Source organism: Bufo gargarizans, chromosome 10, assembly GCF_014858855.1.
Source record: "Bufo gargarizans isolate SCDJY-AF-19 chromosome 10, ASM1485885v1, whole genome shotgun sequence".
Lineage (NCBI taxonomy): Eukaryota > Metazoa > Chordata > Amphibia > Anura > Bufonidae > Bufo > Bufo gargarizans.
Window position 1 is genome coordinate 95,036,225 of NC_058089.1, and position 17,357 is coordinate 95,053,581.

At 46.1% G+C, this 17,357-nt stretch overlaps 1 protein-coding gene across 1 annotated transcript in view; it reads right to left on the reverse strand.

The window, feature by feature from the left end:
- The window catches only part of CHD9 (chromodomain helicase DNA binding protein 9), a 139,372-nt gene that overhangs the window by 67,167 nt on the left and 54,848 nt on the right, over positions 1-17,357 (reverse strand). Inside the window, 9 exon segments of the mRNA XM_044269481.1 lie at positions 566-761; positions 4,938-5,148; positions 5,644-5,899; positions 6,675-6,818; positions 8,487-8,663; positions 11,551-11,794; positions 12,934-13,055; positions 14,998-15,135; positions 15,231-15,317. Coding sequence (XP_044125416.1) covers positions 566-761; positions 4,938-5,148; positions 5,644-5,899; positions 6,675-6,818; positions 8,487-8,663; positions 11,551-11,794; positions 12,934-13,055; positions 14,998-15,135; positions 15,231-15,317 — 1,575 coding nt within the window.

The window sequence follows — 17,357 nt, forward strand, 5'->3', positions numbered from 1 at the left end:
AAGCGAAACGCTCGTTCATCGGGTGAGCCTGTCGTTCATGCAGGCACCACCGATCATAGTTTCTGGGAAGCAGATCGTGTGGGCTAAACTGTGATCTGCTGCTCAGAATCTATAAATCTGTATGAGGAGGAGGGATCGCAATAGCAATTTCTAGTCCTCATACAGTGAAGGAGATCTCTGCATGGAAATACCGGACCAGTAAGCAGCGGACTGTTCAGAACTTCCTTCCAGACAATCGGCTGCAGATATGTCCCGTGGAAATCCACCTTTAGTCATGCTGCAAGCAGTTTACGGAAGCAAAACATTTATGATGCATCAATGGGACACCCATGTGTTTGATTAATGAGGTTCTGACCACTGGATCCCACGCTAATCCAAAGAGCAGATGGCTCAGGTTACCGCGTTTGCAAAGGAGAGAAGGCTGTATGCCTAGAATATTATTCACTATGGGAAATTGAGAAATAGCTGAGCAGACTCACTCCGCTGGTCTGCGAATAGTCCACTCTTGTCAGCAAGTAGCCCGGGCCTAAGGAACCCTTCGAACACTACCACGTCAGCTACTAACCTGGAGGTCATTCTGTGGATTCCAGTCAGAATCGAATATAATACAGGTGTCAGCAGCAGTCAAGTTTATCCCCAGACCCCCTGCTCGGGTGCAAAGGAGGAACACAAACCGATCAGAATCCGGCTTACTGAAGCGATCAATGGCTGCTTGCCGGAGATTTCCTCGGACTCTACCATCAATGCGTTCATAGAGATATCTGAGAAGGATTGAAGTATCAACAGTGGGTAAAAGATGAGTTATAGGGCAGGGGCATAGCAGCCTATATAGAAACACTGAAGGTCAGTGCAACCAAAAAAAAGTTATGCAAGTTACCATAAGCATTTATGTAGAACGTATTATACTGTACATGCCAAAATGTGCCATTTATACACAGGAAAAGTCGTATTTTGCTGAAAACAATGAGAATCTGCAATCTAACGACTATCAGATCACCATGGGGACATATTGGAGACCTGCACCACGGATGGTGCCTGCTAGCTGCTGAAATAATATGTGCATTAGATCAAGCTGAAAATACACAGCAGGAGGTGTATGGAATGGGTCGCAACCTCCAGCATGCTAGCAGCGGAGAAACTATGACTCCCAGCATGCACTCTTGCTCAGTTGTTCTTGAAACTCCCATAGAAGTGAATGGACTATGCTGGGAGTTGTCATTGGTTGATGACCCCTAGTGTACGATCACTTAAAGTAAATGTCCACCCCTGAAGATCATTTTGGCATTTTTTTTTTTTTTAAATCAGAACACAAACAAATTTTTCAATGCCTTTGCTGGAGAGATAAAGAAAATCCTGACTGCCTACACATACCTCTAGGGGGGATTAAGATACAGTAAGAAACAATAATATTAAGAAATTAATCAGCACAGAATGCAGGACCTATGTAGTGTTAAAGGGGTTCTCTGGGACTTTGAATAAATTCTAGATCATTTCACCAATACTTACCATTCCGTCACGCTGCCGATTCTGCAGTCTCGGTTGTGCTCACGTGACCGTCTGGCTGAGGGCTCGTCAGCTGATGTCTCAACTGGATCTACTCCTGTACTGGATGTACCTGGAGAAGATCTGGTCGACACGTCAGTTGGGAGAGCGTACAGCCAGAGTCAGGAGATCACATGATGACAGCGCAAGTTGCTGAATCCACAGTGCGACCGAATAGTAACCATCTTCCTTCCACAAGCTAGAATTCAGTGAAGGCTCTGGAGAAAACCTTTAAATTCACATTAGTCAACATGTCTAGAACTGAGCTTGTAGAGTGCGTAAGAATGGGAAATCGCCAGAAGTGACTAGGCTTCTTCTCCATAACTGCTGTGAATCTTTGGAACAGGAGCTGGTCACAGCAGGAACAGGCGATGGCTTTAGGAAAGGCTTGGATGAATTCTCAGAAGAAAATAACATCAATGCTTCTGCAGTTTGTAATATAAATTAAAAATGTTTTGGGAAAGTTTTCAGACCCTTTCACATTTTGTTATGTTGCAGCCTTGTGCTAAAATAAAACAAAAATTCCAGTTTTTCCCTCATCAATCTGCACTCGTAACCCTATAACGAGAAAGTGCAAACCGAATGTTCAAAATCATTGCAAATCAAGTATTCAGACCCTTTACTCAGGACTTGAAGCCCCTTTGGCAGAGATTTCAGCCTCCAGTCTTTTGGAGGGATGATGCCACAAGGTTTGGCTTTGGGGATCTTCTGCCATTCTTCTCTGCAGACCCTCTCGAGCTCTGTCAGGTTGGAGGGGGCCTTCAGTGAGCAGCCATTTTCAGGTCTCTCCAGAGATGTTTGATTAGGTTAAGGTCAGGGCCTTGGCTGGACCACTGAAGGACATTCACAGAGCTGTCACTAAGCCACCCCTGTGTTGTCTTGGCTGTGTGCTTAGGGTCATGGTCTTCTGGGAAGGTGAACCTTGAACCCAGTCTGAGGACCAGAGCTCTAGTGATCAGGGTTTCATAAAGAATATCTCCCTGTACATTGCTCCATTAAGCTTTCCCTCAACCCTGACCAGTCTCCCTAACCCAGCAGCTGAAGCCGCCCCTCCCCCCCCCCCACTATGTGCCTCTGGTTGACCTTTCTTCTACATAATCATAGTGAAATAAAGCTGTCAGTATACTTCTGTAGAAGTAAGGTCAAGCAGAGGCACACAGCATTATAAATCATGATAATGCCGTGCGCTCCTGCAAGTCCAGAATGGAGGATCACGCTCACACACAGAGCGCAATTCCCGCAATGGACTCGCTCATATGACACAACTCTTAGGCTGAGTTCACACGAGCGTGACAGATTTGGTCCGGATGCGTTCAGTTAAACTCGCACCATTTTGCAAGCAAGTTCAGTCAGTTTTGGCTGCAATTGCGTTTAGTTGTTCAGTTTTTTCCGTGCGGGTGCAATGCGTTTTAACGCTTTTTTCACGCGCGTGATAAAAAACTGAAGGTTTACAAACAACATCTCCTAGCAACCATCAGTGAAAAACGCATTGCATCCGCACTTGCTTGCAGATGCAATGCGTTATTAACGCAGCCCCATTCACTTCTATGGAGCCAGGGCTGCGTGAAAAACGCAGAATATAGAACATGCTGCGATTTTAAAGCATTGCAGAAGTGATGCATGAAAAAAAATGCTCATGTGCACAGCCCCATTGACATGAATGGGTCAGGATTCAGTGCAGGTGCAATGCGTTCACCTACTGCATTGCACCCGCGTGGAAATCTCGCCCGTGTGAACTCAGCCTTAGAATTGACGCCAGAATGTTCAATTATGGTTTCAGCAGACCAGAGAATCTTGTTTCTCAAAGTCTGAGTCTTCAGGTGTTTTTTTTTTTTTCTTTCCGAACTTTTGTCTTTTACTGAGGAAAGTCTTCTTTCTGGCCACTCTACCATAAAGCCCAGATTGGTGGAGTGCTGCAGTGATGGTTGAAAGCTTTGGAGCTCAGCCAGAGTGATCATTGGGTTCTTTGTCACCTCTTCTACCAAGCACCTTTTGCCTTGATTAGTTTGGTGAGATGGCCAGCTCAGGAAGAGTCCTGGTTGCTCCAAACTTCTTCTATTTAAGAATTACGGAGGCCGCTGTGCTCAGTACCCTTCTCCAGATCTAGCCAATCTTGTCTTGGAGCTCTACAGGCAGTTATATCCTCCTAGTCTTGGTTTTTGCTCTGATATGCAGTCAGCTGTGAGACCTTACATAGACTAAATCAAATCTAATCAACTGAATTTACTGCAGGTGACTCCAATCAAGGTGTAGAAACATCTCAAAGATGATCGAGAGAAATGAGAGGCCACCAGAGCTAAATGTCAAGTGTCACAGGAAAGGATCTGCATTCATTAGGTCCAGGCAAAATTTTTGTTTTTCCTTTTCAATGAATTTGCAAACACTTCTAAAATTCTGTTTTCACTTTCTCATTATGGGGTAATGAGTGCAGATTCATGGGGAAAACTAGCTTTTTATTTTAGCACAAGGCGCAACATAACAATGTAAAAAAAAGTGAAATGGTCTGAAGACTTTCCAAATGCACTGTATGTCATGTATGTTTTTAGGTTTGGAAAAATAAACTATTCTCTAGAACAATCAATGCCCCCTATGCCTGAAAACAAAAAAAAACCGTATGACTATCTGTATTGGCCGGAAATTTATTTCAAGGGGTTGTTAAAGTGAAATAACCAGGGCAACAGCAGTAAATATGATAAAAAATAAAATAAAAAAAAATCACACTCAGCCCTTTTTGTCCCTGCCTTCCAGCATCATGCTCTGGTTCTACCCACTGCCCCATACATGCGTCACCGTTACAGCCAATCACAGACCTCAGCATTACATCCTGTATACTGCTGAGGCCAGTGATCGGCTGCGCGGTCACCTTCTGTGTACGGAATGTCACCTCTGCAGCAAGGAATGCAGGACTTAAGCAAGACCCTGAAAGCGGCAGGAGGTAAAAAGGGGTATGGCATTTATTTTATCATTTAACAGCTGGAGAACCCCTTGAACTGTATAGCTCAGGCATGCTCAACCTGCGGCCCTCCAGCTGTTGTAAAACTACAACTCCCACAATGCCCTGCTGTAGGCTGTTCAGGCATGCTGGGAGTTGTAGTTTGCAACAGCTGGAGGGCCGCAGGTTGAGCATGCCTGGCATAGCTGATACGCCAAAAATGTCTGATAGGTGCGGGTGCTAGATGTGGGACCCACACCTACCTTCAGAACAGGGGTCCTGTGACCATTGACCCATCTGGTGAATTGATCACTGGTTGCTGCATCAAGGTGGAGGATGAATGGAGAGGTGGGCATTCATGTGAAGGACTATCTCCATTCATTTCCATTTGAGCAAGGAGACAGCAATGCTGCATTTTTGGCCGGTGTACTGTGATGAGAATGCATAACATACATGTCCTCACCTCTTGTGCATGAGATAGTCCTCTAATATATCCAAACAACGCACCATCTGGGAGAAAATAAGCACCTTGTGGCCTCCAGCTTTCATTTTTGGCAGCAGTTTATCAATGAGGACCAGCTTCCCAGCAGACTGGATCATGGCCTGGAGGTAGAAATCCAAAGCCATTGGATTGTGTGTCTCTCTGAACTCCCCAAGGATCTTCTCCTCAGCGCCTGCAAGATCATTTCATTATCATTTAGCTGAAAGAGAATTTACTAGAATGGAAAACAAGCATGATGACCTTCTTGTCATCTTTTCAGCTGCAGATCCACCAGTTTGTGAGCTCCTCTTCTGCCATCCAAGATGGCTTCACCACTTCTCAGACTACTTGATTCATACTGTGCATCTGGTAGCCCAAGACACCTCCTGCTGCCCTTGGATTGGCCAGTAGTGCTCATGTGATCAGTGCTAGCCAATCCAAGAGCAGGGTTGGACAAGTAGGAACTGTCTTGGGCTACCGATGTACAGTGTGCACCAGATAGACTGAGAAGTGGTGCGGCCATCTTGGATGGCAAAAGTGAATTCTGGGATCTAGCGAATCTGAAACTACAAAAAAAGATGAAAGGGAAGTCACCATGGAAGTGTTCTGCTCATTCCCGGGTTAATGTGAAGTTTTCATCAACTGGAGGGTCTCTTTAATGCAATCATGTGTACCTAGTGTGACTTACCTTTGATAAGATACGGATGGTTACAGCACTTGCGCAGCTCCATCATCGTGTTTACTAGGTTGGGGACATTCGCTTGGCCGGCCCCTTTAGATAAAAAGGCAAAATTCTTTTCCAAGATGGCCCTGTAGTATTTCTTCTGGATGTTGGTCAGTTCTACTTCTATGATGGTTTCCTCTTTAGGAGCCAGTTTTTTTTCCACGTCTTCTTTAAGCCGTCGAAGCATCATTGGTTTAAGGATAGCCTGTAGCTTCTGAACCTGAAATTAAAAGGAACATCAATAAATTAGAAAAGGAGAAAAGTCAAAAAGACCCCAAAATAAACTTTTAAAAGTCACATTTCCCAATCTATCATGTGGATGCAACCTTCCTTCATATTCCCTGAATTACATATCTAAGCCACAGCTAGGAACAGGCCACATAGTCTATACCTGCAGCCGCTGCTCCATTACATCATTATGTCAAATTGTTTTGGTAGGACAACCCAGCAAGAGGTCCCACCCAACTCTGGGAAGCTCCACTCACTTTTATCGCCACTTTTGAAAAGTCACAAATTTTTACCCAAGATGAAGTACCAATACGACTTACAACATTTTACAATATTTAACCCTGTACATGCAGTCCTCAACACTTTAGATGGTCATTTTCTTGGACAGCACGCTGATTCATTCATTTCAACTGGGCCATGTACATATCTCTATTTTTTTACTGTTCATTTGTGAGATAATCCCTTTAATAAAATTGCTGTTGGAATGCAGCGAGATAAAAACTTTCAGAATCTTTTGGTCCATTGGGTCTCATCCTAAAGGGGTTAAAGGAGATCTGGTAGCCACAAGAAGTCATCAGAATGTTGAATCCCTTTAAATTTGAAAGTCGACCCCCCCCCCCCCGGCTGGTGCAAAGCGTTCTATTTATTTACATGCTGCTAATTTACAGATAGATTAAAAAAATGATCTATAGAGAAACAGAAAGGAGATAGATGGATTAGATGTGCCCCGTTTAGGCTACACAGGACTGGGCACATGAATTCAGTACCTGCTCCTCTGTCTTCAGGTCTCCAAACTCTTGCATGAATGTGGACTCTGAGGGAAAGCGCAGAGGCTCCAGGAAATGTAACAGGCTGAAGAGTTCCTCCACTGTGTTTTGGAGAGGGGTTCCCGTGAGAAGCACCTTGTGTTCCTGAGGGATGGAGAGCGTTAGGATCAATCTAGTGCACAAAGCTAAATGAAAGGAGAAGTCTTGCTAGTAACGACGTCTAAACTTAAACATTGATGATCTATCCTCAGAATAGGTCACTAATATCTAATCGGTCCAGCACACGGCACCTCAGCTGTTTAAGGCTCCTTTCACACCTGCGTTCAGGTGTCCGCTCGTGAGCTCCGTTTGAAGGGGCTCACAAGCGGCCCTGAACGCAGCCGTCTGGCCCTAATGCATTCTCAGTGGAGGCGGATCCACTGAGAATGCATCCGCCTGCCAGCGCTCAGCCTCCGCTCCGCTCAGTGAGCGGACACCTGAACGCTGCAAGCAGCGTTCGGGTGTCCGCCTGGCCGTGCGGAGGCGAGCAAATCCGTTCCGACTTACAATGTAAGTCAATGGGGACGGATCCGCTTGAAGATGACACCATATGGCTCAATCTTCAAGCGGATCCGTCCCCCATTGACTTTCAATGTAAAGTCTGAACGGATCCGCTCAGGCTACTTTCAGACTTAGAAAATTTTTCTAAGTAATAATGCAGACAGATCCGTTCTGAACGGAGCCACCGTCTGCATTAATATGAGCGGATCCGTTCAGAACGGATCCGATCGAACGCAGGTGTGAAAGTAGCCTAAAGGGACAGCAGTGCTTGGACGAGCACCGGTGGCCTCTTCGTGTTATATGAAGCACAATGCGGTACATTGGATAGCGGCTGTGTTGGGATCACGGCTCAATCCCATTCACTTTAATGGCAGTGAAGTGCACAAAGGCCGTGTAACCGATTGGGTGTGACATCACAGGCCAAAAAAAAGAGGATGCAGCATCATGGCTCCTTCCAACAGCCGATCAGCAGCGGGTACAGCGAGTTGGACCCCCACTGATCCTGAGAATAGGTAATCAACACGCAAGTTTCAGAAAACTCCCATAAAATCCATGTTTTTATACTATATGTAATAGATAAAGTAACACTGGGTGATACGGTTCACAGCCAGAGAAGACAGCGTGTTTCACGCCAGTTCGGTTCATCTGCCAAACTTGAGCTTATAACGGAGAAAGTCAGGATCCCGTGTGCCACGTCATGAGAGGCGTAAGTGAGAAGACTATATTTAGTGCCAATGTGGGCACAGACAAATTAACAAAGCCAATTAGAAGATCAAAGCTAAGGCTCCGATTCACATAAGCGCCGAGCTCCAGGCCTTTGGGGCCCCGTTGCTTTCTGACAAAAGGAATAGCGATGATTCCAGTGCTTCTCAATGTCACCTCCTCATTAAATGGCATTAGTCATGACTTCCTAGGATCCGTGGACAAGTCAAAACTATCACAGTTTGTAATGGGGATATTAAAAGGAACAGTAGCCATAGAAAAAGTGTAAAAAATACAAAAAATATCCCAGCACATCCCTCATTGGGACCCGCACCTATCTGACATTGGTGGCATAGCCTAGTGATCTGCCACCATGTCTGATGGGCCAACCCCTTTAAGACTCGGGTAACAGGATGGCGCAGAAATGTTCATGTAAAAGGGGTTCTGGATGTTTTTTACAGATAACGGAAGCTATATAACCACGTAAAACAACCGACAAAAGTTTTCATGAAGACTAAACATAATGTACATAAAATAATAGAAATGCCGGGGTCCAGACACTGCCCCTACCAGGTTCATGAGCTTCAATCCCTCCAGCAGCTTGCAGTTCTTGTTCTTCAGCCGGTGCGCTTCATCAATTATGACACATCTCCACTCAATGGCATTCAGCTCTGCGCAGCCCCCCAAAATCATCTCAAACGTGGTGATGATGGCGTGAAACTTGTACGTCCCTCGGATAACACGACCCTGTTTTAAAGAAAACATCTCTATGATTCGACTGCCAGGACCACCACTAATTCCTAAAATAAAGGAGCCGCAGTTCTAGTACAATGCTGTGAGACCTCCAAATTCTCCTTTCATGGCAAGGCTCCCCCCCCCCCCCCATGCAGGGTTGTGCAGCACAGCCCCATTTACATTAACAAAGCCGTTTTCAAAGTCTCTGCCCAATAGATGGCAGGGAATGTCTGCTGTGCGTAGAATAACCTGAGGGAGAGCTTCTGCACTTCCGTCAGGGTCCTAGAGGGTCCCCAATCTTAAAGGGATTTAGATAATGGCCCTTTTTTAACTAGCCCTCGAAGCATGTGGTACTGTACGGAATGAAAAAAAAAAAAAATCACACTCCCCTGCTCCCCGTTGCTTTGTTTCGGGGTCCTGGCTCCATCTAGTGATCTACCAGCCGGGATAAGGATGGGTCATCTGTACCGCTGCAGTCAACGACTGGCCTCTGCAGCGACGTTCTCCAAATAGCACAAGATGCAGAAGTTATTTGCCACTTGGAGACAGTCATCGGCTGAAGCAGCGCAGCGAACAGAGCCAGGGTTTTCTTTTTTTTATCAGGATCTAGGTCCATAATCCTTGAAAACCCCATTAAAGGTATTGTTTCAAGATAGAAACTTATCCCCTATCCACAGGATAAAGAAAATAAAGTATCTAATCAGTGGGGGTCCTACAACAACCCCTTTAATATTAAGACATACCCTAGAGCAGGTGTCGGAAACCCGCAGCTCCGGAGCCGCATGCGGCTCTTTTGAACCTTTGCCGCGGCTCCGGCATGGGCGTAGGAAGCGGGGGGGACAGGTTTGATCAAATCCCCCCTAGGCCAGCGGCAGTGTGTGTGCGGCGGCGGCTGGGCAGGCACTGAGATGAGCGCTTCCATTGTGGAAGCGAAGCGCTCATCTCCATAGTGATCTGTTTGTATCACTATCCTCAGGACAGCGATACAAACAGAAGGCTGTGTGGAGGAGCAGGGCAGGGAGGTGTGTCCCTTTCCTGTTCCTCTGATAGGCTGCCGGCCTAGTAGTGCCGGCAGCCTATCAGAGGCCGATGTAGGCGGCGCGATGAATTAATCGCACCGCCTGAGCCGTACAGCGCTGGAGTCCTGCATCGCATCGCTCCAAAGAGGTAAGTATAAGTGTTAATGATAAAAAAAATTAACTGGCAGTCTGGCACATAATGGGGGGGCCCTGGTATTATACTCGCACATGATTGGGGAATTTGGGGGGGGGGGGCCTGGAATTACTGGCACATGATTTGGGGGGTGCGGGGGGTCTGGTATTACTACTGACACATGATTGGGGGGGGGGGGGTCTGGTATTACTACTGGCACATGATTGGGGGGGTCTGGTATTACTACTGGCACATGATTGGGGGGTCTGGTATTACTACTGGCACATGATTGGGGGGGTCTGGTATTACTACTGGCACATGATTGGGGGGGTCTGGTATTACTACTGGCACATAATTGGAGGGGGGTATGGTATTGCTGGCACATAATTGGAGGGGGGTCTGGTATTGCTGGCACATAATTGGAGGGGGGTCTGGTATTGCTGGCACATGATTGGAGGGGAGTCTGGTATTGCTGGCACATGATTGGAGGGGGGTCTGGTATTACTGGCACATGATTGGATGCCATTGGATTAAAATATTTTAATTAGCTAATAATTTTCAAAAATATATTTTACATTGTTAAAGGGGTTGTCCGGGTTCAGAGCTGAACCCGGACATACCCTTATTTTCACCCCTGCAGCCCCCCTGAGCCTAGTGCTCCGATGCGCTCCCGTGCCCTGCGCTAGATCGCGCAGGGCACAGGCTCTTGTGTTTTCAATAACACACTGCCGGGCGGTAACTTCCGCCCAGCGGTGTGTTCGGTGACGTCACCGGCTCTGAGGGGCGGGCGTTAGCTCTGCCCTAGCCGTTTTACTGGCTAGGGCAGAGCCAAATCCCGCCCATCAGTGCCGGTGACGTCACCGGGCTTCCTGTCAGCCCCATAGAGAGCCCCGGTACGTCACCGGAACTCAGAAAAATGCCTTTGCCCTGTGCAATTTAGCGCAGGGCAAAGGAGAGCATCGGAGCATGAACTGCTCCGATGCTCATGTCAGGGGGGCTGCCTGGGTGAAAATGGAGGTATGTCCAGGTTCAGCTCTGAACCTGGACAACCCCTTTAAGTGAAAAAGTCCTTTTTTTCTTCAGATTGACAGCTGACTGCAGGATCCTGTATATAGCATTAAGGTAAGAAACAATATATGCAGTGTTATATTTGTTTTAAATGTCGCAATGGTTTTGCGGCTCCCAGTTTTTTTTTTCCTTCGGAAACGGGTCCAAGTGGCTCTTTAGGTTGCAGACCCCTGCCCTAGAGGTATGCCATATTAATATATGACAGGAATACTTTTTTCATTCAGAATTATAAAATGTTCACATAACAACGGAGGAAAAAAATTATTTTCCATTTCCGATTTTTAGAAAAAAAATAACGTAATTCTTATTTTAATTAAAGGGGTTGTCTCACCTGAAACACTGGTGGCATATTGCTAGGATATGCCACCAATGTCATATAGGGTGGGACCCGTATTTATCTCCAGAACGGGGCCTCCGAAGTGATTGAAGAGCAGCTGCACATGCGGGACCACCCTCCATTCATTTCTATAGGACTGCCTTTAATAGCCGAGCGCGCTCGCTTGGCTATTATTTTTAACTGCGCTCTCCGCTCACTATCCTATCTCCACTCTGGAGATAGCAGTAGGGACCTGCACCTATCTGACATTGGTGGCATATCCTAGCGACATGCCAACAATGTCTCAGATGAGTAAACCCCCTTTAAACATTAGTTTTATCTAGAACAGTACAAAAACCATACCTGAGGATCCCGACAATACATGTCGTACTGCTGGATCATCTGCCGGCTGATCATGCTGCCGTGGTACACAACCACATTGAGATCCGTCCAGGTGCGGAACTCTCGCTCCCAGTTGGTGATGGTGGAGAGAGGAGCGATGATAAGGAATGGGCTATGGATCCCAGTCAGGTAAATCTCGTGCAGAAATGTGATGCTTTGAATGGTTTTACCTAGACCCATTTCATCTGCCAAAATACAGTTCCGCCTGTGAAGTTGGGGACGGGATAGAAATATATTCAGAGATTGTCAAAGAGAAAAGTCAAACACCTTTCATACAAGGGATAGTAAATCGATAGCTTTACAGAAATACACCGCAATTATTTAGTGCATTGTGTATTTCGTTTTTTGGGTTCTGCTGATTAAAGGGGTTCTCTGGGACCAAGTGGGTCCTGCAAACCCACCTGCATTACACATAGCACACCTTTAAGGAAAAGGTTGTAATATACTTCCTGTTCTGAAGTTTCGTGCACCGGTAGCTCAGGAACTCAGTCACACAACGCTCCACTTCTGAAAATCCGGCTTCCGACAGAATCACGTCATTTACCAGGTTTCCGGCCTGAACTATAGACGGGGCAAAAAAAAACTTTCTTTTCCCCCGATGCATGTGCGGAGGAGCTGGATTCAGGAGTTTGCGCATGCACCAGGGAGAGGGATGGTTCTGGCCAGATCTCCAACAAAAGTGCCATCACGTCTATAGCCCACGGCAGAAACCTGGTAAAGGATGTGACATCAGTGGAAGCTGGATATTCAGAATAGAAGCACCTTCCTAGGCGAGTGACATCGCATTCATTGGTTACATGGTCTATGTGCATATACCAAATCTGCAATACCAAGCATGACCACTATACAGTGTACAGCGCTGTGATTGGTGCGCCGATTAGCAGGGGCGCTGGGAGTCAGACCCCCACCCCCCCACCCCACCTTTTCTGATCAGATATTGATGACCTATCCTGAGAATAGGTCATTAATATTTTAATCCAGGAAAAACCCTTTAAATGTAAGTCAGTAGATTTATTTGCTGTAGCCATTTTTCTTTCCATTTAGAAAGTCTACAGCATCTCGGAGCGACCACAGATTTCAGTCTAGGTGCATAGACTGCCGGAGGATGCACCTAATCTACCGTACAACAAGGCATGCGTGCATCCTCCAACATGTCAGGTGATATCATAGACCGGCATAAAACGTCAGTCTATAATAAATCCAGATTTTAATGCCGATATGACTATGTATTTCCCCCACTACATTGCACTTGCTAAAGTCTCCAACAGACAGGAAAATCCTCAGCCATAGTGGATATAGTGATAGCCATCAGTGACCCAAATGGGCCAACCCCTTCAAACTCACCTGTTATACCAGTTGAAAAGCAGCCAGTTAAGTCCTTCCAGTTGATACTCGCGGAGCTGATTACCAGTCTTATATTCTCGGGACTGGTTAATCTTCTTCCAGTTGTTAGGCGGTGGTCGTTCCTGGTAAAGTGAACAACTCTGTCAGAAGTCTACATAGTGCTGGGCACCGCAGAGCTTTTTGGGATTGGCAGTGCCACACCGCTAGGGTTTCCTTGGCACTCAGTTTGTCTGCAAGGAGGCAGCTATTGGGATTGATGATAGGAACCCATGATCAGCTTTTCAGCTATTAAACTGAACTGACTGCAGCCTTGGGCTGTGTACGGTCATTTCACCCACGTACCTGTTACTTTCATTAGAATTCACTTTCTTCAGAAACTAAAGTTTAATGGAGGTGCATAAGGTACGCTAATGCAATCTCTTGAGTCATCTGGACCGTGCAAGAGGTATGGTAACGTAATATCTGGATGTGCCACAGACTTGAAGAGTCAAGGAATTCCCTCTGTAAGCGCACCTCCTCCAGACTGATTGACATCCTCCTTGATGGGACTTCAAAGCCACTAGCACTGATGTCAGAGGAAAGGAGGAAGCCAAACAAGGATGGAGGAGGCAACTCCCAGAATCTGAAAGGCTCTGACTCCAGATATCACCTTAGCATACCTGATGCTCACCGAGGGCTCCATGACTCTTCAAGGCTGGACACCGCCCAGAAGACTCCCGATATCACCTTAGCATATCTCATGCACAGTGAGGACTCCATGACTGTTCAAAGCTGGACAGCGCCCAGAAGACTCCCGATATCACCTTAGCATATCTCATGCACAGTGAGGACTCCATGACTCTTCAAGGCTGGACAGCGCCCAGAAGACTCCTGATATCACCTTAGCATATCTCATGCACAGTGAGGACTCCATGACTGTTCAAAGCTGGACAGCGCCCAGAAGACTCCCAATATCACCTTAGCATCTGTTCAAGGCTGGGCAGCGCCCAGAAGACTCCCGATATTACCTTAGCATATCTCATGCACAAAGAGGACTCCATGACTGTTCAAGGCTGGACAGCGCCCAGAAGACTCCTGATACCACCTTAGCATATCTCATGCACAGTGAGGACTCCATGACTCTTCAAGGCTGGACAGCGCCCAGAAGACTCCCAATATCACCTTAGCATCTGTTCAAGGCTGGGCAGCGCCCAGAAGACTCCCGATATTACCTTAGCATATCTCATGCACAAAGAGGACTCCATGACTGTTCAAGGCTGGACAGCGCCCAGAAGACTCCTGATATCACCTTAGCATATCTCATGCACAGTGAGGACTCCATGACTCTTCAAGGCTGGACAGCGCCCAGAAGACTCCCGATACCACCTTAGCATATCTAATGCACAGTGAGGACTCCATGACTCTTAAGCTCCACCCAGATGACTCCATGTATTGCATTTAAAAATACCACTTTGAAACTTACCTTAATTTCTAATTAAAGTTAAAGGGGGTCTCAATTCAGCAAATGGCATTTATCATGTAGAGAAAGTTAATACAAGGCACTAATGTAATGTGATTGTCCATATTGCCTTTTCTGACTTGATACATTTTTCCATCACACTATACACTGCTCGTATCCAGGGGTAATGACCACCGCTGCAGTGCAGATCCGACGTGGCCGGGACGGGAGCGGCTGCACATGCCTGCCTATGTGCGCTCCCGCAGTCCTAGACACTAGAGAGGCCGTGGCTTTTTCCTATAGTGTGCAAGCACGACCACCGCTGCTGGACTGCATGGTGGTCATAACCTCTGGATACAAGCAGTGTATAATGTGATGGAAAAATGAGTCCAGCCAGCAAAGGAGACAATATAGACAATCACAATACATTAGTAAGTGCCTTGTATTAACTCCCTCTACATGATCAATGCCATTTGCTGAAGTGAGACATCCCCTTTAATCCTAGCCTGCAGTCTAAGTCATTGAAAAGCTGATCACTGTTTCCCTTTAATAGGAGCTATTAAAGGTTCTGTCTAACGAAGTAGAGCTTGAACTCCGCAGCAGACACTATATGTTGGAGAACTCACCACTCTCCGAGTATCAGGTCTCAGAGCTTGCAGTTGCTCAAACTCCTCTATTTTTGCCTGGTCGACATCTTCCTTCAGCTCCCATGTACTATCTTCATATGGCAGCGAGCACCACTTCACTAAATAATAAATAACAGGCTGAAAAGGCGAAAAACACACAGCGTTAAATCAAGGTCAAAATCTTGTAAGATAGGAATATCTCTTTTCAATGTCGAAAATCTTTTTGGATTTACCTCCCCGGTTTCATTATCTTCACAGAAAGACACTTCTAAGACACGATCCACTTCCACATAGTCTGGATTAAACATTTCTTCTTCCATCTGCAGTTCAACAAAAGAGAGTTAGGAGCAGAAATAAAAAGGGGTTTTCCGAATTTCTTAATGACAACCTATCCTCTGGATCGGTCATCAGTATCTGATCGGGGGGGTCTGACACCCAAGACCCACGACGATCAGCCATTTAAGAAGGCAGCGGCGCCCCTGTGAGCACCACGGCCTTCTCACAGCTTTTCCTAGGCCAGTGACGACACGTTCGTCGGTCACGTGGCCTAGGAGCCGCTCAGCTCCATTCACTTCTATGACCAAGCACAACCACTATACAGCGCTGTGCTTGGCGAGCACGGAGAAGGCTGCGGTGCTCACAGGAGCGACGATGCCTTCTAAAACAGTTGACCAGTGGAGGGTCCCGGGTGTCAGACCCCCAGAGGATAGGCCATCAGAGGATCCAGAGGATAGGCCATCAGTAAAAAAAAAAAAACAAACTGCAAACCGATTTTTAAAGGGCTCATGCACACAAACGTATGTATTTTGCGGCCCACAAAACACGGATCTTCAAAAAAAATATGGATGACGTCCGTGTCCATTCCGTATTTTTCAGAACGGAACAGCTGGCCTCTAAGAGAACATCCCTATCCTTGTCCGTATTGCAGACAATAACAGGACATGTTCTATTTTTATGCAGACATATGGAAATAGTCAATTCCGTTTTTTCGGGCCGCAAAAAACGGCACGGACACGGAAACAAAATACGTTCGTGTGCATGACCCCTAAGATGTGGCTTCTGAGTTAAGCAAGACTTTAATGGGGTATTCCCACTTTAGCAAACTGAAGTAATTTGTTCTATAAGAAAACATTAGAAAAAGGTTACAGAACTCCTTTTTTGTACCAATACCTAACTGCTTCCAAGATCTCTGCTTGCAGTCATGCAATAGAATCCCATGGACAAAAATCTGCCCGGGTCTTGTAACCAACAAGTGCCCAGGACAAACTGACCAGGACAGATTTTTATGCATTCAAAATAATATTCCTTTAAGTCATCAATGAGAGGCAATAGGGAAGATTTGCAATTGCACATGGACAAGTGACTTAGCGGAAAGTGGGAGGGCTTAGCGAGAAAGGGGCAGTGTGCCCAAACTGTGCCAAAACGGTGGCAGCTCTAGTGCAAAGTAAGCAATAGATGAGATCAATTTGGGACAGTATAAAGGTACGCCAGATTTACCATCCAGTTTTAGCCACTGTGATAAATGGTGCATCTTTAGGCCACCTGCACATATTGCGGATTTCACGTGTTTTTTCCATGCGGCTTCTCATGCGGTAAAACCGCAGCATTACACGGTACCAGCAAAGCGTATGAGATCTACCGTGTAGATTTTGAAATCCGCAGCATGCCAATTCTTTCTGCGAAGACTATCCTTTCAGCAAAACAGCATGAAATCCGCAGGTAACATGTCTATCTAAAGCTTAAGCAGCATTCGCATTGCGTTTTAGCCCTCCACAGGGCTTTTCCGTCAGGGGGTATACATCTGAATACCTGAAAACAGTATTGAAACCTAGACTTGAAGGGTACAGTCACCTTAAAGAAGCACTCCCACAAAAATGAAAGGTGCATGATGTAAAACTGTAGTGAAGGTAATCTTCTTACCAGTGACTGTATTCGTGAGTTATAACCTCCCTTCTGATTCTCAGTTGTGTCATGTGACCAACACTCTGACTTTCCAAATAACACAGCATCTTATGTGTGGACAGGAAGTCAGTTTTTCTATGTATTCCCTGTGGTAGCCTCAATGTCAGTCTCATAGGAATGAATAGAGTAGTAACTGACTTCCTGTCTGTTGGTCACATGACACAGCTGAGGATCAGAAGGGAGGTTATACCTCACAAATACAGTCTCTGGTGAAAAGATTACCTTCACTACAGTTTACATCATCTACCTTTCTAACAGGTCAGAGAATAAAAGTTTTGTGGGAGTGCTACTTAAGCGGTTCAAAGGATTCATCTTTGGACTCACTTTGGACCTATTTAGCATTCCTTTCTGGCATCTTCACTGTGCTATCCTGTCCAGTGAAAAAGCTTTAAACTAAT